At 41.0% G+C, this 26,182-nt stretch overlaps 1 protein-coding gene across 1 annotated transcript in view; it reads right to left on the minus strand.

Annotated features, from left to right (window-relative positions):
* The window catches only part of srgap3 (SLIT-ROBO Rho GTPase activating protein 3), a 71,560-nt gene that overhangs the window by 33,123 nt on the left and 12,255 nt on the right, over positions 1 to 26,182 (minus strand). The window contains 2 exon segments of the mRNA XM_061687805.1: positions 5,196 to 5,358; positions 16,779 to 16,974. Of these exon segments, the coding sequence (XP_061543789.1) occupies positions 5,196 to 5,358; positions 16,779 to 16,974 (359 nt within the window).

A 26,182-nucleotide genomic window follows, 5' to 3' on the forward strand; every position in this document is an offset into this window, starting at 1 on the left:
GTTTTAATGAAGCATACTCTTTACTTTTACTCAAATATTCATGTCAAGAAGAAACGGTACTTTTACTCCGTTACAATAAACTAGATGCCGCTCGCCACTTTTATTTATTAATAATTGTGTGAGTAGACACTTAGACCTTCGTTTTCGACTTCCGCATCGGGTGCTGTTGCTCCAGTCCACCGTGATTAGCACAGTGATGTTTGACTCAAATTCAAATCAATCAAATGACACGAGTCACACATCCGCACACAAGTCTTCTGTTGGACTTCGCGGGCCAATCAAAGTGAGTCGTGAGAGCCGCGCACAACTTGTGCCTACATTACAGATGATGAAAAACAGCAGCTTTAACATGCAACTTAGTTTTGTCACTGCTAAAACTTGAAACAATATTTCAACGCACTTCTAACTTGTGAAAACACCTTGTCGTAAGTTGTAGATGCTTTCACTGTTTACCCCCCCCCCCCCACACACACACATACACTTTATCATTAAGTCTGGTCAAAAAAAAAAAAAACACAGCTTCTTCACTCAGTCATTTTAGTTGATAAGTTCCACTTAAGAATTTAAATGGTGGCAGGTGTGTAAAGACTCAAATTGAACATGATCTGTTACTTCTGAACAAAGCTACAAGCCAGTAATTAGATGGAGTGAATCCTTGTGCAACCAGATATATATATATATATTTTATTTCAACTTTATTTAACCAGGTAAAGGATCAATTAAAACAGAACATCTCTTTTGCAATGGTGACTTGGTCAAGAAGGCAGCAAGTTAGACGTCAAAGTCCAAGTCAATCACTTTCAAGTTTATTTCAGTTGTTCATTTTCACCTCCCCTCTCAAAAAGATATACAAATAAATCAGTTGAGTTGTACAAATTCTAGGTCACATTAATGATGGAAAAAGTTTTAAAATGATTTATCTTGGTCAAAACTATGTTACAACACAAAAACCTGGCATTTGAATAGGGGTGTGTCTACTTTTTATATCCACTGCAGCCTTGTTCCTGTTTTTGTAATCTGCCTGGTGAGCCTGCACTATTGTGCTGTTTAGCAAGTAGAAACAATACAGTATGAGACCATTTTTGGAGCGGAATTTGCCCTAATTTGTTATTTTACAAAGATTTTATTTAATTTAAAAAATTATCTATTGTTTTAGATGAAGTGACATTGTTCAGCAATATCTGAATTTGCAGTCGTATTTTATTTGGTTATTTTTATTTTATTTGACATTCATGCTCTGATTTAAACAAAAAATCTGAAGTTACTCACTAGTTACTGAGTACTTAGTAGTTTTTTCACTGAGTACTTTCTAACTCTGAGTCCAGTAATTATTTGGAGGACTACTTTTTTTCTTTTCCCTATTATTCTAAAGTAACATCGGTCTTACTTGAGTACAATATTTGGCTACTCTACCCACCTCTTACAGTAAGCATATAGTTGTGGGATTTGCAATGACAATGTGTTGTCCATCTAGGATAGGTACCACTGCTAAGTATAATTTTCTGTCAGATATTTTTTTATTCAGTACACCTGTACAATCTAATGAAGTCCCATACAAGAGCTGTAGGGATGCAATGTGATGCAGTGCACTGTACACCTAAATAAACATTCCAATACCACCTCTTTGAAAGTGTTACCGACTTGTATTCGCTCTCAGAGTGCAGATGTACCCATTATTGTGGTTGGTGAGTATAATCCAGTGGGATCTGTCAGATTTGTGGAATTGTTCATTTGTATGTAATGTGTGAAGCACACAAAAAAAGAGAAACAAGTGAATTTGCCCTAGTGTTGAGAAAGTGGAGGAGGGGGGGGGGGGGGGGTAAAGCCCGGGATTCATTTGTTTTTGCAGACATACAGGCATTAAGTCCAACTCAAACAAGCGTCAAACTCGATGTAATAAATTGTTAAAGTCCCATAAGGGCTCGGGCAGCTGGTGAATGGCATCAGTGTGCATCAGTGGCTCTGAAGTGAGACAGACTGCAGCATGTACTGCAGACTGCAGAGGCTCAGGGGGGCAGGGTGAGTTCAAGCAGGCAATGAACAATTGTGATGCAACACACTGTAAGAGCTGGAATCATTTTAGAGCGATCCTCCTTCTTTGTAATGCAACTGAAATGCATCCACATTGTGCATCAAGTTGATAAAACATGGTGCCACCCGACAAGGTAAATTACATAGTCTTGGAGTGTTTCATTGCGTGCAGTACGATATCTTTGCATATTTCTTGTTTCTCTAATACGCAAAGATGCCAGTCATAGCTTCCTCCTTCATTGGCTTATACCGCTTATTCATCATCATCACAACGCAATGTTAACCCACTCTTCATTACAGTACCATTTTAAAGTTGAGAGAATTGTTGGCGGCTACGTATACCATAGTAAATGTGCTTAGCTGTTACTGCCATTTATTTTTAAGGATACAATACAGCAATGTTGTAAGATGTTTGTAAATGATCAAATGTGTCAGATCATAGTTTGTGGTATATTTACACTTTAAATGATCAATATAGGCTACACTGGGGTGAGCATCAATCATTTGCATTTTGTTTTCTTTTTCGTGGTAGGGCTGGGTCTCCATTCTCCCACAAATAACGGGGATTACTGTATATAAATAAGTCAATTAAAACTTGAGTATAAGCATGGTACTTTGGATACGCCAGTTCATCACTTCATAGCTTACACCTCACTAACACTGCCCAGTGTATTGAGGGGGGGTCGAGCAGCCTTCAAAAAAGAGCCCTCCCAATCTCTGGGGTACTTGGTTTCAGTTTAAGCATTGTGTAGACTGGCCAGGTTATAGACACGTCCCACCCATGCCAAAGGGGAAATGAAGGAATGATTCTCCTTTGACTTGTTTTATGAAGTGGAGTTGTTTTTCAAATGAAGGATTTCCATTTTTTAGTGCTGGCACACACACAAACAAGGACACGTGCAAGGTGAGAGCAGGGTTCTGATGTTTGGATAAGACCACAGTCATTCCTGCTATGCGCTGACTAAATGCTGCTAACACTCATTAGAAGCGACATAATATTTGCGCAGGGGTGTCTGGCTCCCATTTTCAGCGTGTTACTGATTCTACAGACTCCATCTACAACTCATTACACAAGACACACGGGCACAATATAATGAGATCCAAAAATAAACAATACAATATTGAAGTGATACAGATGAGTTCTACTAAACTACCACATCAGTATTTCATAATCAAACCTCACCACACCACACATTAGTCTCATTTCTCCACTGCAAAGCCCATAGTGAACACTAGGGATGGGCATTTACAGTACATTGCATTTGCTTGATATACTATGGGAATAATTGACAATTTAACGATTGATTAATCAAGCCCTTTTTAGGGGATAGGAGAATCTCTTTGACTGTTTCGATGGAAGTGTTGCTTTAGGCTGCCATAACGTACAGTAGATGAACATCAACATTCCACGTCATGATGTTCTTTAAGCAGACTACACACATACTGATAACCAGGCCAAATTTAAGCATTTTCCTTCCCTTGCATTCTCCTCGTTCCGATTTTTGGCTGTCTATGAAAGATTATCCTGTAGTGTAGGGTGTGGTTGGGGCTGACAATCACAAATGATAAATCTGTCGTAAATCCTTATGTACCGTTGATATACAAAGTCTACACACCCCCATCCAAAAGCTACGTTTTTGACCCATAACCTTTACAACTCCATTGGGGGGGGGGGGGGGTCTTAAAGATGGGACATATAAATAAACAATTGAGATAATATAGTTGCACAAGTGTGCACGCTCTCTTATAATTGAGATGCCGTGGCTGTATTCAGGCACATTCAAACTCGTGTTAAATGGGAGTCAGCCCACAACTGCTACCATTTAAAGTGCCTCTGATTAACTTCAAATAAATTTTTGCTGTTCCAGTCAGCTTTTCTTGACATTTTTCTTCTTTGTAGCAGAAGCATGAATGTTTTGTGGTAACACTGATTGGTATTTGGAACTGTTCATAATTCCCTCCACCTTGACAAAGGCACTGTTCCAGCTGAAGAGCAGTGCCCCACAGCATAATGCTGCCACCACCATGCTTCACTGCAGATGTGTTTTTTGTTGTTTTTTTTTTTTTTTTTTTTTTTTTGACCAGTGATGTATGCTCCAAACAAACCTTTTGGAATTATGGACAGAAAGTGCAATCTTGTATTCATTGGACGAAAACAAATTTTTTCACGTGTTTGGGAGACTTCATGTGTGTTTTTGCAAACATTTTAAACGAAAGTTGAAGCTTTTGGCCATAATTCGCCGGTCAGAAAGATTGTGAGGTCCCGCTTTCACGGTCTGTACTCACACTGAAAATCAAGATCAAGCAAACTTTTCCCATTCAACACAGAGTTTTGCAGAGGCACCGACTCCCCGATTGCGATATGCAATGGAAGAATAGCCAATTAGGAAGCGACTTGAAGCTTGCACTGCTGCTAGACCATAATAGCAACTGGTTGTGTGTTTGTATAACATGTCTCACGAACCATTCTCTAAAAAAATGTTTTTTTTTTAAATCAGAAGCGTTTGGAAACACAATGCAGTCACCAAATAAGATAATGGTCAGCTAAGTTTCTTCTATTACTACTGATTATTCTTCTTTGTATTTTCAAGCTAACTGGATGCCCTACGGCACCATACTGCCCCTTTTGTGTCAGGCTTTGTACTACACCAGACGTAGTTTGGCGGAGGAGAATCGCAGTTGTCGATCGAGTACACCACACTTGATATACCTCTCTTTGGACAACAAACGAGTTGGGACTGAAACAACAGCACCTCTGATTGCTACACCCGAGTAGTGCACTTCATTTTGCCAAAATTGTTTGATTAATCATCGTCTACACACAATCGACAGAATTCTTAATGTATTTTCAACTAAATAATTAATGGAAATATCTGCATCCCAAGTGAACACCAACATGTCAATCAAAGAAGCCAAACAAAGTGACTCCATGGATGTTATCACCGCTTCAGATATAGCACAGGGTGTACAGTATTTAGTTAAAAAGCCTATACTGACTCATCTGTAAATGTTGGAAATTGAATCTTGGCTAAGAGATGTAATATGTCCTGATCTTGTACAAATGTAGCATTAGTCCCTTTGTGGGACTAATAAAAGTATTATTCGATTTTATTCTCAGAGTGAAATGTGAGGCTGAACCACAAACGAATGAAGCTCCCACTGACCTTCTTGAAGAGGCGGATGACGTCCTCGCTGATCTGGGCCAGGCGCAGAATGACATTGTTGGTGTAGATGTCACTCAGGGTGGCGTGGTCGCGACTTTCCCGTCTGGTCTGGTTCAGCACCAGGTACCAGCAGTTCACAGACGATAGCAGGTGCTGGTCTTTCCTGGAAAACAAAACACAAACGATGAGGATGTGAATATTTGCTCTTTTTTTGGTATGTTTTAAATTTCCAGGTCATATTTATTATGTTTAATTACTCAGGTTATAGTAATACAAGAGCAGAGGAAAGCGAACACCTCCTCTACGGTTTAAGCATGGGTCTACCCCGACAAATAATTAAGCAGCAATAATCTACAGGAGAATCTAAAGTAGTTTAAACCAGCTCAAGCATTCCTACTGGATCAAATTTGATAAGACACGAACAATTTTTTGCAACTTGATTAGTTTTGACAGATACTCTATACACTGCATTCCAAATTATTATGCGAATGATAATTTCTCTGATTATCCTCAATAGAAGATGGAAAGGACAGTTAGCATTATTTAAGTCATCAACCGTTTGAGTGTAATTCGAAGGTTTTTGAACAAACCTCCCAATGATAATTATTATTTTTTTAATTAAAAATACATTTTGTTTTAACTGCGGGGAATGCAGAAGCGATAACAGCTCTGCGTTACCTTGACGATCCTGAATCCGATTTTTTATTTTTTATCTGAGCCCCAAAAATTATGATTGGCTTTTCACTCGCAGAGGTATTAGTTCATCACCAAGCCGCTGAATTACATTTAGCATGTGGATCCATGCGTAAGGTGCATGCAGCTGACAAATCAGCAAACACAGACACCCAACATCTTTGCGGAACAATCAAATATATAAATATGCTGGTCCTCAGAAGCCAATGCTGATGACACAATTAACTGACACGATTCTGAGCATCCAACAACACTGCCTGTCTGCTTAGCATTTGACTGGGTACTCCAATCGTCGCTTACATAGAAAGAAATCGGTGGATCTTTGCCCAGCCAGGCTCTCAGGTCACGGGCGCAGAAATTTATTGTGGGTGTGCCTTTGTGTAAATTGGCAAACCTGTGATGTCACAATCTGGGCACATTCTGAAAGACTTGCTCACAGACACATAAAGCCAGCTAACTAAAGAAGTTGTGTAATTTCACAATTGATGGGTGGACAAGTACTCCAGAGACCCAACTAATTTTTATACATCCATCCATCCATTTTCTGTACTGCTTATCCTCACTAGGGTCGCTGGGGTGCTGGAGCCTATCCCAGCTATCTTTGGGCGAGAGGCGGGGTACACCCTGAACTGGTCGCCAGCCAATCGCACCATTCGCACTCACATTCACATCTATGGGCAATTTAGAGTCTTCAATCAACCTAGCACACATGTTTTGGGGATGTGGGAGGAAACCAGAGTGCCCGGAGAAAACCCACGCAGGCACGGGGAGAACATGCAAACTCCACACAGGCGAGGTCGGATTTGAACCCGGGTCCTCAGAACTGTGAGGCGGACATGCTAACCAGTCGACCACCGTGCCGCCCTATTTGTATACAGACATCTAAAAAGTCAATTTTCCATTATCTGCCCCTTTAATTTATGTACCCATCATAAAAATAAAGATGTATGCTTTGCAGAGGTAATTAGGGTGAATTCTGTTCTAACGTAGTTCTGTAAGAGATAATTTTAAAAGAACAACACATATGCGTGAAAGTCAACAACATCTTAAGGCTATCTTGAGGCTTCAGTAGAATGAAATAAATTACCTCAAACTCCATCCTTTTTTTTCCTCTTTTCATTCATTCATTCCAACTCTGCTTCACTGCATCCTCACTCCATCCAGATAATTCTACATTATACACTCCAAACTACATTATACTCTCAGTAGACATCAACTGGTTAAATGTATAATGATGCACGGGCCTGCTTTGCCGCATAATGACTTTAAGCGCTTGCTGGGAAGGGTGCAATCCAAAGAGCATTGCATAGACACTGCTAGACAACAACTACTGTACATCGTACATGAACACACGAACACACAATACGCTTCCAAAGCGTTTCTCCTTGTCTTGAGTCTATCTGTGCGTTCATCAATCAAGCCACCCTGAGGCCCAGACAAAGAGAGACAGAAGGAAATGAGAGCAAAGCAGGACCAGAGTGCAGTGTCTTGGTGGTGCGCTCGGGGCGGTGGGGCTTACGCTACACAGTCTCAGCAACATCAAAGAAGAGCCTCCGGAGATGATTCCAATGCTAATCACATTTTATGAGGCTGATATCCAGCTACAAGTGCTGCGAATTATAATGTAACTCCCACTACAGTATCAGCATAATATTTAAGACCACGTTAACATGAGTGCCACGCGAGACACGCCAGAGGTATTGTTTTGATTCTAGTTATTTAGCCAGCAAGCTTGTTACGTTGTAAGATTTGGCAAAAACTACACAACCAACATCAACAAAACTTTGGAGGATGGCTCATACAACAAAGAACCCAATTGATATATTTGACAAATCAGAATAAACATGTTCATCCATCCATTTTTGGGGTCGCAGGTGAGCTGGAGGCTCTCTTTTCCCAGCTGACTTCGGGCAAAAGGCAACCTAGCTAGTGAAAAATTCTCTGTGGACCTCATTGATCTATATCCCCCACCACTACCGCCGACCCCTATACTGTAGTTGTGTGCCGGCCAATACGTGGGATGATATAAAAAATACAATAATGAGGATAATAATGCCTTCAATGAATTGCTTTCTACAATGACTCAGAGGGGTCGTTTTCCACTTTTCACATATTTAGGAACGGAATACGTCTGTTATCCACCACCTCCATGCGGACCTCCAGGCCTGTGGATGTTCACCAAAATCCAAATTCAACAAATTCACCAAAATCGTGGTAGACTAGGTGCGCCAAAAGTTAGACGTGTTCGAAGCAGGCGTAAGTTTAGACCGACTTCCAGTCACCAGATTGTCAGGTGCGCTGCGCAGATATGAAAGCACACATCTTAGTTGCATCGGTATGCCCATCTTGGCACAGGCCGGTCTGGCAAATTGGCAAACACACGCAGAGTCTTACGTTTGCACAGAAATCAAGATGCGCCACAATTTGTGCTCTGGGGCACGTTGCAAAGTCTATGTAAATAGAGCCCTAAATGTTATGATGTAAATGTAAAAAAAAAATAAGAATTAAAAAATAAAATAAAACATGTTTTAACTAAAAAAATACATTACGTTTTTAATTCCATAAACCAGAACATATCATTGACTATATCATCGCCTGCTTACTTTTTGTAAGACAGTTCTTAAGGTCAATGTATTCCTTTATCACTTATGAGTTTTTCTTCGTCTACACTTTAGTTGCTTCAAGAGCACCACCTTGGGGAAGAGACTTCGAAATACCTTTTGAGAGGTTCAAATATTGAGGCTAGTGTATAAATATTTAGATAACTATATAATACACTGAATGACATAAAAGTCAATATATTGCTCTGCTTTCTATAGAATTCAGAACCCGTGCCATGCAAAGAGAAGAAATGTGTCTAAAATCCATTGTAAATACAGAAAAGTCCTTTTAAAGACGAGCAAAGTAACACTCATTGACACATTACTAATTACAGCTTTATTAGCGATAGAGAATCTGAAGTAGACCACTTCCAAGTTCCCTCTTCTGGGATGGCCTATTTCTAAACCCTCATCATCTTCCCTTTTGTACCGGTCCCGCTTGAGCAACTGCCTGAAGGGGCTGCAGGCCGGTCTTGTGTGCAGAGCAGAAAATTGTACCCGAGCGGTTTGGGGACCAAGCACCTCCAAATTCTGCTAATCCTTAAAAGTGGTCGGATTGTCCTGATCACATCCCAAGGCGCAGCCTGCCTCCCTGTTCCTTTTTTTAATCTTTCTTCACACACACACACACACACACAGACACACACGCACACACACACACACACACACAAACACGTGCACACTCACGATGCAGTTCATTTGTACACCACTGCAACCTTCAAGCACAATAAGACACGCTTTATTAAATTAATACCTGGCAAAGTTAGAGTCACAGCAGCAAGAGGACACAAGATGTCGTTTTCCTGTGCCACAGATCTCATTTCACAGTAGCAGGAGGCCAATCATTAGGCTTGTGCGTGCCCCACATCTCTGGGAATATTCCAATGTTATATATATATATATATATATATATATATATATATATATATATATATATATATAATATATATATATATATATATATATATATATATATATATATATATATATATATATATATATATATATATATACACACACACACACACACACACACACACACACACACATATACACACACACATCCATTTTCTGAGCCGCTTCTCCTCACTAGGGTCGCGGGCGTGCTGGAGCCCATCCCAGCTATCATCGGGCAGGAGGCGGGGTACACCCTGAACTGGTTGCCAGCCAACCGCAGGGCACATACAAACAAACAACCATTCGCACTCACATTCACGCCTACGGGCAATTTAGAGTCTCCAATTCAGGCATGTTTTTGGGATGTGGGAGGAAACCGGAGTGCCCGGAGAAAACCCATGCAGGCACGGGGAGAACATGCAAACTCCACAGAGGCGGGGCCGGGGATTGAACCCCGGTCCTCGGAAATGTGAGGCTGACGCTCTAACCAGTCGGCCACCGTTGTTTATTAAATATTTGATGTTTGGTAGACTGTATTTTATACTACTGTATATAGAGGGAAGCTCTTCTTCCAGTTGGTCCTGTGAAGGGGTTAATGTTCTACAGCGAGCAGGGTGTGGGGTCAGTAATAATTGGCATCGCATCTGTGGATTCATACACAGGATATCATTAAGATGGAGAAGGCTATGCACCATGAGAACCATCACACTGCAACGTCAATGTTTCCTCTCTGACATGCACCCTGCAGGAAAAAATATAATGTGGATGTAAGTGTACTGTATGTTGGGAGAGTACTTTGATTCACCGATAAACCCATTTCAAGATGTCACCATAATGTGCGTATCGGGGTGCAACAAACAAGCATTATGCGCCCACGCCTTATGCTTGAATGCCGTCATCTTAATCACCCAGATCCTCTGATGTGTCCCAGCCAGATTTCCCAGAAGGAAGTGTGTATCTATCAAACCAAAGACTGCTCGCTGAATGCTCTTAATCCTCTTCACACCGCGTCTACCTGCTGCTTACCGACCAAACAGCACAGAAAAGAGCCAAACTGTTTCAAAAGACAAAAATGGTACATGGGCACATGCTGTACACATTTGTTTTATTTTTACCGGTTTGCACATCACACAGCAGTTTTGCTTGTAGACGAAGACTGCCAATGTTTGCTAATGTGCAGCTGCATGCAGGCAGGGGCCGGAGCTTTGGCATAGAACTGCAAAAGCTCATACTGTGAAGTAGCTAATCTATTGATGCATGAATCGCTGACTTCCACCAGCTGCACTTTGCTTTGGGATAAGGGTGGCCCTACTGACTGCTGCCTGCAAATGAACCCAACAGAGGTTTAGTTTAACATCTGACCGCAAAAGTAGTCTTTGGTTGACAATGTTACCACACCAAGTGGGACTAAAGCCAAAGATGCTGGTTGCCATAGCGACCATTTAAGCATGAGCAGTAATTATACATGACTGGTATCAGCTGAAAAAGATCAGATATTTTTAGATAGAAAGAAAGATAAAGAAATGGCCAGTACTTACAAGCTTTTGCATTAGCCTATAGTTCATTCAGAAAACAAAAAAATGCGTGGACTGAGTACCCTGCTTCCCGCCCGAAGATAGCTGGGATAGGCTCCGGCACGCCCGCGACCCTAGTGAGGATAAGCAGTACAGAAAATGGATGGATGGATTCTCTACATAAAGCGAGAATATGCATCATAGCTTTAGAGTGGCTCTTTCATGGCTAACATGTTTGGGACACAAGGTGCAACACACCAAATTTAGAATTTAACGAGACATTATATTGAAAATTAAACAGATTTAAGTAGGAATTCATATTTGTTGATACATTTTCACAGAGACATCAGATGGCTTAGAAAAGAAGCAACTTTTAAAAACAGGAACAGCTCCAATGTGAAGATTGGGCAACGTGAAATCATCCTCAATCATTTAGACATGCACTCAAGAGAGTAGCGCACACTCACACACTAAGACAACAATGCGAAGCCCTTCCTTATCTTCCAAATACGTGATCCTCCATCTAAATCTACTCTTATGACACTCAACGGTGATCATATGTAGTTTAATGAGGCACATCATCAACTCATGGAAGTTCACAGTTAAAGTCAAACCGAGGTCTAATCCTTCAGAGGTGCTTTTTCTCACTGTGCCAAATGAGATTTAGTAGAGGAGCACAATAGTTCTTATTGGGTCAGTGTGTTGTGGCTGCAGTAGCTGTAAATCACTTTGGCGTTCTGCACTGGAAAGGTGCTGCCAACAGAGTGCAGGCTCTGACTTAACTCACTAAAGTCTGTTCTAGATTACTTTTTGTGTCTCAAAGTAATTAAACCATATAGACCATTCCTAACTACTGTGGCATGGAGCATTCATATGCCGTGAGAGATCATCAGGTGTGCTGCAGAAAATCATCCAATGCCACTTAATTGGTCCAAGAATTATTATTTCATTACTACAAATAATGTGTCTTTGTGCATCTATCTATGCCTGCGATGTACAGTGACAGGCAGAACAATTCAATGCGCTTCAACTAGATGCCAGAAGGCACAATTAAACTGTGTTATCACCTGTTCAACTAAACAGGCCCGGATTTCATACTACCGCATTTTCACGACCATAAGGCGCACTTAAAAATCTTACATTTTCTCCAAAATGAAGGTGCTCCTTATAATGCGGCGCGCGCCTTATGTGTGCACCGAGTTCCAAAATCTGTAAATGCTTTTGTGACTTTGATGAGCGCTCCGGTTGACTGACTGGGAGCATTTCCTGCCGACACGCTGCTTATATAGAGGAGAGGCGGACGTGACTGAGGACAGCATGCGGACGTTTAAGGGGGAAGGGTGTGCGTGAAGGAGGACGCTAAAGGCACGCCCCCAGTAGGTATATAGCGCCAGTATGTGCATTGTGCAAAACAACATCGCTTTGGCTAAGGACCCTCAAAAATGGCACCTACGCGGAGGAACATGGGAATCGAGCAGCCGCGAGAGAACTCAAGATCAACGAATCCATGGTTCGCAGGTGGAGGAAGCAGGAAAATCCCGGCATCGTTGCTGAACAGCCCCCCGGCAACGAGACTCCGACAATGACGAGAGGGAACCCGGCATGTTTGATGGAGAACTTGCCCAGCTGTTCATTGCGGATACAGAAGATGAGGACTTCGATGGATTTGTGGATGAGGATTGATCAAAAAATAACGTGAGTACATTAGTTAAATACTTCAATAAAGTACAATCGAACTCAAGTTTTGCTCCCGCTGTTTTTAAAAAAACCCAGAAAAAACGCTTTTTTAAGCTAGCGTATGTTTTACCATGCCTGCGCCCAATAATGCCTTATGTATGTGCTAAATACAGAAATAGACCCCGTAACTGAGACTGCGCCTTTTAATACGGTGCGCCTTATGGTCGTGAAAATACGGTAGGTAAATTTGTGAGAAAATTCAGATGAGATCATCATTGTTTCAGTATACTGAAATAAAACTATTTCCATAGACACGCTCTACATTCTGAAAGAGTGCAAGTGATGGCCAGGTGTCCAAATATTTTTGCCCATATAGTGTACGTATGTACTACAGATGACAAACCAAACACACAAATATATGATTTCAAAGATAGAGGCAGAATTAACTTTAATGATAAAGAGTCATAAAAGAGATTAGTATTCTGTTTTATGTCTCTATAAACTAACAAGTGTTTTTCTTCCCCAGCCCCATTTTTGGTTTTAGGCAGTTCTCACCATCAACCGAATTACACAAAAATGAGTATAGACACATAAAGGGCGTGTCACATCTTATTAACAGGATTTGTGATTGCCCTCTTGCCTGGTCCAGGAGTGCACACACACACCAAGTTGTTGTCTTTTTTGTTGGCTTTTTGTGCTCACTCCTAATTTGTTCCACCATTTAATTCCTATTAGCTGCAACTGTGGTGACAGTACAATGCCATGTAATGTGTTGAATGCCTGTGTGTCCCATGGGGCCGGTACACAAAAAAGACATAAAAGACATATTTTTGCTTTTGTCTGCTGCCTAATAAAACATTTAATAGCATCACAGTTCTTTGGTGTGCTTGTTAGGGTGACTTCTATATGGCAATAGATGAAAGGCATGATAATGGACACAGAGACCACAAATGTGGCAATGATCATCAGCTCATGGCGTCGTTGGAAGATCAAAGCAATTGCTTAGCATTCAATCAGATGGCTCCCAAGTTTATCCCCCATGCCGCTCACAACCACTATCTGGGATGGCTATGATCTATATCAGGAATTACACTAAACCTATTTCTTGTCTTGTTGAAATTAGCCAATTTTAAGTAGGGATGCTACGGTCCTCAGTAAAACAGTACTGTTTGGTACGTTCTGCAAAGGACAATACGCCCTTATGGAACGTGGTTCTTCGGTTTTGCAATTCACTTTGCAATTGACGCTGTGTGCGTGCCAGTTGTGCGTTCACGCACTCACACTAATTGTAACTGTATCCACCTTCGAACTGCAGCTCATGGATGCAGTAAAACGTAAAACTACGAGTATGAGCGGAGGATTTGAGAGACGTCCTGTATTTAAACTTAAAATGTGTGTAATTATTTTTGTTGTGTTTAGTTTTACAGTAAAATCGAAATGTGAGGTGTCATTAAACCGCTTAAAGCACACTCAGTGAGGGCAGAATAACGACACATGCTTGCTACAGGCAACATAGGGTGCATTCAAGGTGATTTTACAACGATTTTACAACGCACAAACAACCATTTGCACTCACATTCACACCACGGGCAATTTAGAGTTGTCAATTAACCTACCATGCATGTTTGGGGGATGTGGGAGGAAACCGGAGTGCCCGGAGAAAACCCACGCAGGCACGGGGAGAACATGCAAACTCCACACAGGCGGGGCTGGGGATTGAACCCCGGTCCTCAGAACTGTGAGGCAGACGCTCTAACCAGTCGGCCAGGGGAAAAAAATAGTCCACTTGTCCTTTAAAGCAGGTTAGTCATCCTCTCATTATCACCGCATACATCTAAAAAAGTAACCCTTTTTTGACACATTTAGCTTATAGAATTCATTCAAAATGCTGCTTTGATCATCACAGAATGGATGACAATCCAGAGGGGCAGACAGACATGATAATATGTCATAGCAATATGTAAACTATAAGCCCATCATTGTTACAGTTACTATTCAAATCAATCAATGTAATGTGTTATTTTTCGTATAATTATAATACCCATGAGTCCACTTGATTTAAGTATTGCTGCTTATATCTTATGTTTATTTTGTTGTTGTTGTTATTGTTATATTGTTTTTGTTGTTTTAATGTTGAAAAGGTAGTGAGTATATATGTACTCCATATATCACATTTTCATCATGATCTCTGTCGGTTTCTTGTCCTAAGTTAATATTGTCTATCAGGGAGTAATGAAGAGCACCACTCCACTCTTTGTCGCACAACAGCCTTATTACACAAAGCCTGACAGATGGACCGCAGACCAAAAATAATTATTTTCTCAGCAAACATCACACTGACATTGATGGAGGTGTTCACACTTAAAACTAGCAAATATGACAACTTTCAGGTTGCAGTTTTGCCTTATTTCCTCCCACTATGATCTGAGGTGGAGTCGAATGACAGGTTGGCGCTGGTTTAGGCTGAGATCTGTTGCTCCGGATTTTGGAGAGAAGCACGCCGACAGGCCCCGAGGTGCTGGATTCTGGGAGCGGCAGAGCTTAATTTCATGCCCTGCGTGAGTCGTGTGTCAATGTGTTGCTAGGGCTTCCTGCGAGAACACTTTCACATGGATTTTCAGGACGATCAAGTAACAAGTAACTTCCTTTCCTTTTAGATTCCTCTGTAGAGACCTTGTTGATCAATGTAGTTACATGCAATCATTCTTTAACCTAGAAACAGCAATACACCAAGAAATGCAAAGTGCATGCATCGAGATCTTGTTGCAGAGCTTAAATGGCAATAAAATACATGGAAAGAGGACTACATTAGTGGTTAATAAATCACAAAGCCTAACATTCCATGTCATAGCAATCCCCAGACACCATGAAAATAGGCCCGTGATAAGGTGTTACATCAGAGAAATCTGATTGAATGTATGCTAAGTGATGCGATTTGCCAGCAAGACCAAATGCTCATTGCAATGCATCTAACTACAATGACACTCATTAGATCATAAAAAACCTGACAATAACAGATTTGATCTTTTTAGATTTTACAATAACAGATAGGAAAAAAATAAATACAAAGAATCATGTAACCACATTTGCATTCGGATTTGTACAAAATTTATTTACTCAGTATAGTATGTTGTGTGTGTATGTATATATATATATATATATATATATATAAAATATAATATAATTGACAACTCTAAATTGTCCGTAGGTGTGAGTGTGCATGGTTGTTTGTTTGTATGTGCCCTGCGATTGGTTGGCAACCAGTTCAGGGTGTACCCCGCCTCCTGCCCGATGACAGCTGGGATGGGCTCCAGCATGCCCGCGACCCTAGTGAGGAGAAGCGGCTCAGAAGATGGATGGATGGATATATACTGCGATTGGCTGGCGATCAGTTCAGAATGTACCCCGCCTCTCGCCTTAAAATAGCTGGGATAGGTTCCAGCACGCCCGCGACCCTAGTGAGGAAAAGCAGTTCAGAAAATAGATGGGTGTGATAGAGTACGAATGAAAAAAAGTGGTCCAACAAAACTGATTTGCCTATATGCACTGACTGAACCACAAACTCTGTGACCACCTGCACACCCTCCTATGTATCAAAACATTCTGCCGTATTAAAGACAACGCTCAGTTTTGACTGACACTATGAGAGGGATTAATTCAACAATATATTGATTGTTGTGGTCAGCAGTTGGACGACTATGATACAATTATTTATAGTGCACAACGGCGGTAATGTTAATGCCAGTCTCAGAATTTGACATAATTAAGACATACGACACATTGCCATCATCAGTGTACTCTTTTTGTAGGAAGTAAGCTGTTATCATGGCTAAATTACAAGGTGCTTTGATTGGGACCCTCTTTAGTACTGAGGGAAAGGAAATTCACAATTTCTAACGTGGAGCATGAATTTTACATATTTAGATGGAGAATGTGATTTCATACATTGAGTGAAAAGCTTTTCTGCATAATGTCAAGTGCTGAACTAAAGCAGGGTGAGTCCATTGTTTGTGATGTCCACCTCGAGCTTCTTTAATGCGCCGTGTCCTGATGTTGATTACAATAATAGAGAATCCACTACATAAAATGATTTAATATTTTGTTTTCTGAACTGCAATAAAGAGACGCAGAGACATAAGTGCTGTGATTAGGGGAAAAACAGACCCACCGAGGACAGAAGCGAAAACCCATGGCGGACTTACTTGAACTGCTGGTGTTCCCTGGAGCTACGGATCTTGGAGGAAAACCTCTCGGAGAGTTTGTCTAAACTGCGGGAGTATTCCAGTTCAATCTCAGCCTTGCGACGGAAAAAATCCTGGAGGTCCTGCAGCAACTGGATGCGAGATTCCGACTGTTGCTCCAAGCACTTGAACTGCTCCACCAACTGGTTACGGATTTCTGTCCAAGAAAAACAAAAAAAGAGAGTCAACTTGCATCCTATACAGGGCTTGACATGAAACGTTTTTGCTCACCAGCCAGTGTGGCTAGTGGTTTCCCAGAGTTACTTGCCACTCAGCGTTTTCACTAGCCATAAATTTGTTGTTGGATAATAGGGGTTATGAGCAACCAACTTCTGCATTTAGGTCGAAGCATTACATTATTCGAACTTCGGGTTCAGGTGACTGCTGAAGCCCTATTGTATTTAACAATGATATAATACAATATATAATAAAATATTTATTATAATCAGTATTATATTGTTACAGTATCCATCCTTCCATCGATTTCTTTTTTTTTTTTATAGTGCTTGTCCTCTTTACGGTCACGGGTGACCTATCCAAGCTGACTTTGAGGGAGGGGCGGTTACAGCGTGGACTCGTTGTCAGCCAATCACACATGGTTCATGGAAGACACTAAATTGTCCATAGCTGTGAATGTGAGTGCGAATAGTTGTTTACTTATTCTGTGTGACTGACTGGGACCAGTCTAGTGCAGACCTCGCCTCTCGTTTAAAGTTAGCTGTGATAGGTTCCAGCTCACCTAGGACCCTAATGAGGATAAACGCTATAGAAAATGGATGGATGAATATGGCCTCCCCCAAGAGATGCCTGTTCCTCTTTGCAACTGAGTATGTAAATGCCCGCGGGCCCCGCTTCTAGCAATTCAGTTCAATAAAGAGACAATAAATGCATGAAATAGTCCTTTAAATTTGCTTTTAAGGAGGGCAGAGATTACATTGTTTGGATATAATGTACTGTATTAGTAGAGCAACACTAATTTTAAGCAGTAATACAGGTTATAAAATATATTTGCATGGATAATTGAAAATAATGAAAGAAAGTTTAATATTGTGTGAGCAGGGATGTAATGAGAAGAGTATGTGCTCCACTGCTGGTGGAGTAAAATTTCTCCTCAAGAGGAACTTGATGCTGCCAAGCAGGCTGCAGCTCCTTATGCCAGTGGGCCCACCAGAGAAACCTGACCCCTCTTTGTAGCGCTGTCACCAGCTGCAATCACTCCCAAAAAGGGAGAAAGGTCCATTTTGCAGAACAAAAGTACCGCCTGGAAGTTAGATGAGCCACAGTAAATGTGAGGAGTGGGCCCAAAACCTCCAGTACAAATGGGTAAACTTTATTAAGAAACCAGCCAGCGTTTTTCTATCACATAAAATCATGTTTGCCCTCATTGCAGAAACAGATGAGATTTCTGAGATTTTTGCTGCATGTCTACGCTTGTGCACTCTCAGAGCTTTTCCTGTGAACAAAATGGAGGATGGAAAATAAGGAAGCACGTCTGTAGTTTCTGTCAAAACGTCATCTTCAAGTGAAAAGAAAATATCAAAGGGACACACAATCTAACACTCGCTGTGATGTACTACCTTGCGTGTTAGAGATGAAATGGTATAAAGTCTTTTCCAGTCCTGTTGCGACATCTTAAATTACATGAAACACTATATGCAGATTTGCTTTTTCAACTGCAATGTACTAAACCACAGACTGCAATTTGCCTACCTGATTCACTAAAAGCCTCTTGTTGCGAGGCAGAATTAATCAAACAATGATTTATGCCACAATTTGTGACCAGTGGGGGGGGGCTGACACAATCAGACTCATGATGGGATGGCCACTTCAGCAGAGGGCTCCACTGCCACACACAGCAGAAAAAGGACAGACAAAATGACTGATTAGAGCACTCCATAAGTTCATGTACAAACACTGATTTAAAAGTACGACGACATGATGTCAAAGATGGAAAGTTGAATTACATCAACGTTATGGCACAGATTCTCTGGGTACCATATTAATCCGCATCATAGAACACTGGCATGGAAACAGGAGTTGAGAACGTTCAAACAGACATTTCCCATTCCTTTGAAAATAATATTAAATGTGCCACATCCTACCAAAACAATAAAACTATTTAAAGATGAGTTGATAGATGTTTTTTTTCTCCAAATAGATAAAGGAACTAAAGTCAAATGCCCATGCTTAATAAGATCACTCACCCCTGAAGTCTAGACAGTAGACAGTTGCCAATGTGGAGTAATTGCATTGAGTTCATGTAAATCTTTCAAAGCACATGAATCTTTGCATCATAAACAACACACACACACACACACACAAAGTATACAAATACAGTAAGTCCGAATTTAGAGTTGTACAACCACGTTGTTCAGCAACATGCCGGTAAACTCTGAGGTTTCCTGATGCAGCGTAATTAACAGTAAGAAGAGGAGGCAGAGAAGGTCATTACTACTTGACGAAATAGCTAAAGGATAATCGATTCTCGAAAGATTTGATCGTGACAGCCCTAGTTTGGTCGAACATTTTGGTGTTGAAATATCCAATGATTTATTATTTTTTGTTTTATGTTCACTATAGTTAACTTTAACTGCGAGTTACAAAGAAGCAGCTTTAAGCAGGCTTGCTTTGCCTCTTACTTGGAGAACTGTGCGAACGAGATTGAGAATAAAGAATGCTTCAAAATAATTTGAAGTGTGTTTAATAAGTTTAAAGATGTTTAAACCATTTAGGAGGTGTAAAAGTTGTTTTGCAAAATGTTTTTAATATTAATCTATGTGAAAGATTTTCACCTATTTCTGGTTGGTCGGCAACGTATCTTCCACGATAAACGGGTGTATTCCAATTCATTAATTGTTGTACATGTAATTCAACGTATGCGTTTTTGCCTGTGTGGAGACGTTAGGGTCACTTTGTAAAACTACTAAAATTACTCATCTAAAAGTGTCTTCAAACATTTGCACACCACTGTAAAAGATGCCCACGCACAACTGCATTTTCTCGCTGACTGCCGAGCGACGCGGCAGCAGCGACACAGGCGACGTTTCCACGCTGCTGAGGGTGTCATTTTGGTCAACCAAGCCCTCCTTGCGGATAAAGGCTTGGAGGAAGCGTGTCATTTGAAGTGCAGCAATGATGTTATGCAGAGGTGCCTTCCCCTCTCTCCGCCTGTGATGTTCGGCTCAGAACAGCCGGCTTCAACCATGTGGTTAACCACAGCCCCAGCACTCCCTTTAATGCAGGGGGCCTCCCTTTGCCTTCACAGCTTTGCAGGGCTTTTAAAACGTGTGCGACTCCTGCATGAGCGAGCGCAAGGATGCAACTTCACAGCTTCCCAGGAATGCCTCCTATTCCCACAAGTGCTCCATTCCCCGCTTTTGTGTTTTATTTCCCTAAAAACGCAAATCATAGCAGGCCAGGCGAAAGGGAAAATGTGTCAGTGGTGTGGGTGAGTGAAGGGGAAGACGCTGAAAATGGGCCACAACAAAAAGGGATCTCTGAACTACCAGCTGCAGCGTTACATTCGACACGAGGTTGGGAAAATAGGTCACCCACACGAAAAGTGTGTTAGAAATCCTGAGCCACTGTGGAGAATGATTTCCAGATCTTTGAGGGCTTCATTGGCTGTGGTTTTCACAAAGTGACGAATGCTCGCGAGTTGTCCCTAAAGTGTGGTTTCGAATAACGCCGTGAATGAATGTCAGTAGTTAAAGTGAAGGCGATACCAAAATGGTGCACTATTAATTGTGCGCCCACTGAAGGGGGAAGGAGAGTCTGCTATGTGGTGTCTATTTACGCCTTTGTTTCAATAACATAGTTAGGGTATACATTCATTCACTATAGATGGAGATACTGTAACTCTTTTAAAATGTATCCTGAGTTTCTCTGGGAAAATAAATCAATCCAATTTGCTAATTCATGAATTAATATTTTAGGCAGTTTACTCTAAATGAGCAGATGAGCTTATTCAAAGGAGAACTCATTGAATTTGTGCAAACATCAAACATTTCAAATTGTTGATTAGGCTGCCTGTCATCTGGCAGACCTGCAGTGTGCTGTGTTTCTGTTTAGAGATGGAGCCATCTGCTATCTGTTTGGTGGGGAAAGGGGGGAGGGAGGGAGGAATGATGGAGAAAAGAATGAGACTGGTGAAGTTGAAAGTTGGCTGAATTACGTTGTGGTTTATAGTAAAAAACTAGAATGTTTGCCTATAGGGTGCATTTATCTGATTGTACTTATTGTACTTTTCCCACTTGGTTGGTTGGTTGGTATGTTATTAACCAGGCTTCACTTCACAACAGTAGGTACACCTGTACATGCAGTATGGTATCCGATCGTATTGAGTCCATCCAAGAGCTGTCTCAAAAATCATCAAATAGATTTGATAGAGAACTTTAAAACTGCGCTAGAGACACCCCTCAGCAGGATGCAGTGCAGTTGTCCACGCCCAACACCTGTATCAATCAAAGGCAGAATTCAATGTCTCGTGAAGACTGTGCATTGTATCTAAATTGGGGCCAGTCCACTCTTGCATACATGTACTCCTTTGCACAGTGTATATGTAACTGTGTGTTTACAAACTCTTTGAAAAGGTCTCATCAGTTCAATGTCAGGTGTATTAATGCAGCTCTGAATTACTCATTACTAAGAGCTCATTGTGATACATTAAGAGAGCACTTAGTATATATTAATGCCAGTGACTAACCTCCAGCCCTTAAGGTAGTACATCATCATTAAAAGTGACCTGCCCCCTCCATTGAACACCTGCTCCACAACATTGTTTCCTTGACAGCGTTTCTAGGCAGGAAGTGAGACAACGGTAGACACTCGTCTCCTCACAGTACAGGAAGACCTCTGGAAACAAAGGCAGGATGTTTCAACTCCATGACCTTTGATCCTTGAGGACAAGAATCCTTTTTTAGCAGCTTGCATCACAGTGTGGTGGCCTTTTGACCAAATGCAGTATTCCGACAGACAATTTCGCTTTGCGTTTGAATTGTTTTGCTTTTCTCCCTCGGATGTCAGAGGGAATGATAAAATGCTCCACTGAAGTCAGTTCAGTGGCAATGAAGTGAAAGCTTTTTATTGCAGAGCAAGTCACAATGAGATACTATCAAACGTCAAGAACAATATCACAACACAGAGCTTTGATGATTAATCGATTCAATAATGCTTCATACTAAGCAAAACAAAACACAAGTACCGCTCTCCAAATAGTTATCTGTATTTTAATCACTGATGAGTCAATTCAACACTTGAATTAATTGGTGTGAATTGAGTTCAATTTTTTCATTGGACAACTTCATGTCAGCGCTACAGTTTGCCTTGGGCCTCCAAACACAAGATCACGCGACCCGCAATCCTCAATAGCACTGGCCCCCACCCTGCGACTCGCTCATCCAGTCACACTCAGACACCTTCACCGTCTCGCAGATACTCGGTACTTGTGGAACTCTAACACCATTTAGTGTAGTGGGTATAGTCTCTTTCCTTTCTCAGTTACAGGAGGGCGTTTGGTGAATCCAACAGCCGAAGCGAGGTTTTAGGCTGTTCGTCAGCTAGCGTTAGCGGGTGCCTTTTAGATGGCCTTTTGTAGTACTTGTGCTTTTATCATTTTTGAGGATTGACTGGCATATTTGGCAAGTGAACTAGCTCCCGCTCTCATTTTTACTCGTATATTTCCACACATTTAAGGCACCGCTTCTAGTATGACACTTGGACCCCACCACTTGTTGCTTTCTGCGAAAAGTCTGTGTTGTTAATGTCAAAATAGGTGACTGGCTATAGTCGACTTCCAGCTCTCACCATCATTGCTAAGTTGTAAAGTCGACACATCGACTAGTTTGTTCAATCCCTAGTTTGAGGATGATCTAAATAAACAGTTTTGTGTTTAACATGTTACCAAGCAGAAATCAATCACTCAATTCAACCAAATATTTTGGAAAAAATATTCCTCTGATGTCAAATCATGCATGTCCATCATGGATGACGTCATACGAGACCTCAGTGCAGCAGAAACACATTCAAACAGCTGGACAAAGGTCAAAGGTGATGTCACGTGACATGTCAAACGTTTACTCTGATAATGCATTTTCCTTTTTGGTGGATTTTTTTTTTTTCTCGCAACACCAGTCTTAACGCGGGGTGTGAAGAGAAGCTAATGTTAGAAAAGTAGAGTGTATTGTTGTTTTTATGCTTTACAGAGGCTTATAAATTATTTTTATGGCATTAAGAATGTGAAAATACATTTAATTAAAGCTTTACCTGTTCAGTTTATGAAGGTTTTATGAAGGTGTAAATTTCACCTTGAATTAAATCCTTACATTTCCATTATTTTATATGAGACTTCTTTTCAAATGCAAGCGGATGGGTTTAACCTGAAAAGGTTCCACTGTACGTGTATAAAAACCTACGAAATGATTTGGCAGAAAGACTTCAAAAATGCCCATAATGTAAAGAGACACGTACACACGAGAGACAAGCAACTCTAAACCAAATTCACAAACTTAATCCCCAACTCAGTTTTGCAGTATCTGAGCTCTACACTGCAGAGCTAAATTCACATGAAAAGTAAGACACACATGCAAAAGCAACCTTTATCCAGACCTTTAATTCACTTTCTGTGCTTCTTCTAACGTGTCTGACAATATAAGTCTTTGAACTAATCCTCCACTTCTCTGGTGTGTTTTTAATCCTGCGATGACAAAGGATATGTCGGATTCACAAAGGCGGGCACATTGATGTCACTCCATCTCGTCTGCTCCCATCATTAGCTGGGAGGCCTGCAGCACGTGATCTCAAAGATAAGATGAGCCGAGAGCAAATCAATGGGCGACAAGAGGTGAGCACCATGTCAGATGTTAGTCTGTGGCCATTCCTCATCAGCTGATGTTTGATCAAAATGTTAACTTAAAAAAAGATGTCAGTATTGCCGCTATTAACAATAACCAATCCAGCCTGAAATTGTTCTGCTTGGTGATGCAAGCAGGGAATAATCCGCCTCAATTTCTACTCGGCCTGTCTCACATTGATTTTTTTCTCTCTGCCACTTTTATCGTCGGAAACGTCAGGATGTTAGCACGTTATATGAGCCCGATGCTTCAGGGAAACCCGAGCGCGAGCCACAACCCGGAACAGGACCTGAAGCTGTCCGTCACCGCTGTATCCAGGATGCAGCTCTGTGGAGCCAGGCAACATGTTTCCATGGCAACATGGGTGTGCACCAGTCCCCTCGGGAGGATCTTGTTGGGGAAGAGATCGAGTGTGTCTTATAGGGAAAGGTGGCATCATCGGAAGAAAAGTCACATGCGAGAATGTGATGGAAAAGTGAGTAGAAATGAGTAAATGACGCCCATATGGTAACTAAAACTGCATCAGCAGCGGATGCAAAAGGAACTACTTCTCCCTGAACATCAAATTAAAGCATAAGAAAATGAAATATTAATATAGATTTAGAATAAGCTCTGGGAATTTGACAGCTGAATTTGAATTAGGTGAAATTCTTCACAGAGCAACATGTTAAGCATCTAGTTACTTTGAAGAGGCTGTGTAAACCAGGTGAAGCAACTTGATTACAGTACCTAATTGCCAATTACCTACTATAATTAGGAAGTACTTAATTAACAGGCCATTTCAAGTCCTCATCACCAACTGTAAAGATCTGCTCCTCTCATTCAAAAAAATAAAGAAAACTACAATTGTTATTATTTAGTGGAATTTAAACTGTGCCGCATATTTTTCATTGTGTTCTGACATTTGACAGTTTCCCTAAAATGGTTTCTATGACTCCTGGTACTTCATTTGTTGCAACCCAATCAATTGTCCATAAAATGTCCCATTCAAGGACAAATGCAACCTGACTAGGAACGACCTAGAGAGTAAACTAACATGACTGAATCTAAAAATTCCTTTCGCCACTTTGTGATCCATTCAGTGACCAGCCAGGTTGCCTACTACTGCCAAGGTAAGTACAGTATATTATTCCTGGCAGAAGTGCATGAAAAAAAAAAAAAAAAAAAAAAAGTTTAAAACAAAAACAGCGCACAGCTGCCCTAGAGACAAAGTCAAGACGATGGAATTCATTTGTGTAGACTTGTTTTGACCTGTCAAACTCTTATGGGGTGTCTGCAGCATTTGACTATAGATACACAACCAGAGGCTGATGGATGCTGGGGTATTACTTTAATTAATACACAACAAAGGTTGTTGTTGTTGTTGTTTTTTAACATACTGGAGCTATTTTACGTAGCATTATTATGGACACAATCTGCATAAAATAACTGCATTGTTGAGTGCACAGTAGCATTAGTTAATTTGCTGTTAATGTTGTTACAGTAGTTAGCAGTAAGTTTCTATACTACCACAGCAAACACAGTGCACCCTCGATTTATAAAGGAACCAAACATTTTCTGGTGAAATACGCCTTAAAGAAGAGATTAAACAGTCATCAGGTAAGATGTCGAATCTGGTGAAAGCAGGAAAGTTGACAATAAAAGAATAATAAAGAGGGTTGGCTAAAACTAGGTATAAACTTTTTAAATATGATATAATAATAAATAAAAACAAAAGAAGGAAAGCAGGAAGGATTTGAAGAATGGAAGCCACCACTTTTAGGGTTTCCACCAGAACCCCTAACTCTGGCCTTGAAACCCTATTTTAAAACTATAACACTGATTTGAAACTATGCTTTGAAAACCTAACTTCAAACCCTAACATAGGATAGAAACCCAGACTTGAAACTCAAACCTTGGCAAGAAACCCTGTTTTGAAACCCAACTTTGAACCTCTATTTTGAAACCCAAGTTTTGAACCCTAATCCTTGGTTGATACTGCAGTGGTGCCTGGACTGACGGGTTTTTCTAGATACGTAGCGTCACTTGACCAATTTTTTTCTCTTGGGATAAGAGTCAAACTTGAGATACGAGTCCACTTCAGACCCCCACCGGTAGATGGCGGCAACAAACAATGTCCATCCACCATCAATTCACATTGGTTTTCTTGCAGTGGGTGGACAGTAATGCACTCATAAGATGGTTTGCCATTTCCCAATACAGCCCACCCCGCCTCCTGCCCGATGATAGCTGGGATAGGCTCCAGCACGCCCGCCACCCGAGTGAGGAGAAGTGGCTCAGAAAATGGATGGATGGATGAACAAAACAGAGGTTGGGCAGCATCCTGGAAAGAATTGTGCTTGACCTTTGAATAACTACTTGTACTTTGATGTATTATGTATAATGTTCTAAGACACAAGAATAATAGACTGAAATTGGTGGAGGTTTTTTTCACCAATGGATGCTATCATAATATCATGCCATAAATTTCATGCCCAAACAAGCAAAGCGTATTGGCTGCATGTCCGCCCTCTT

The sequence above is a fragment of the Phycodurus eques genome, chromosome 10 (genome assembly GCF_024500275.1).
Source record: "Phycodurus eques isolate BA_2022a chromosome 10, UOR_Pequ_1.1, whole genome shotgun sequence".
Classification (NCBI taxonomy): domain Eukaryota; kingdom Metazoa; phylum Chordata; class Actinopteri; order Syngnathiformes; family Syngnathidae; genus Phycodurus; species Phycodurus eques.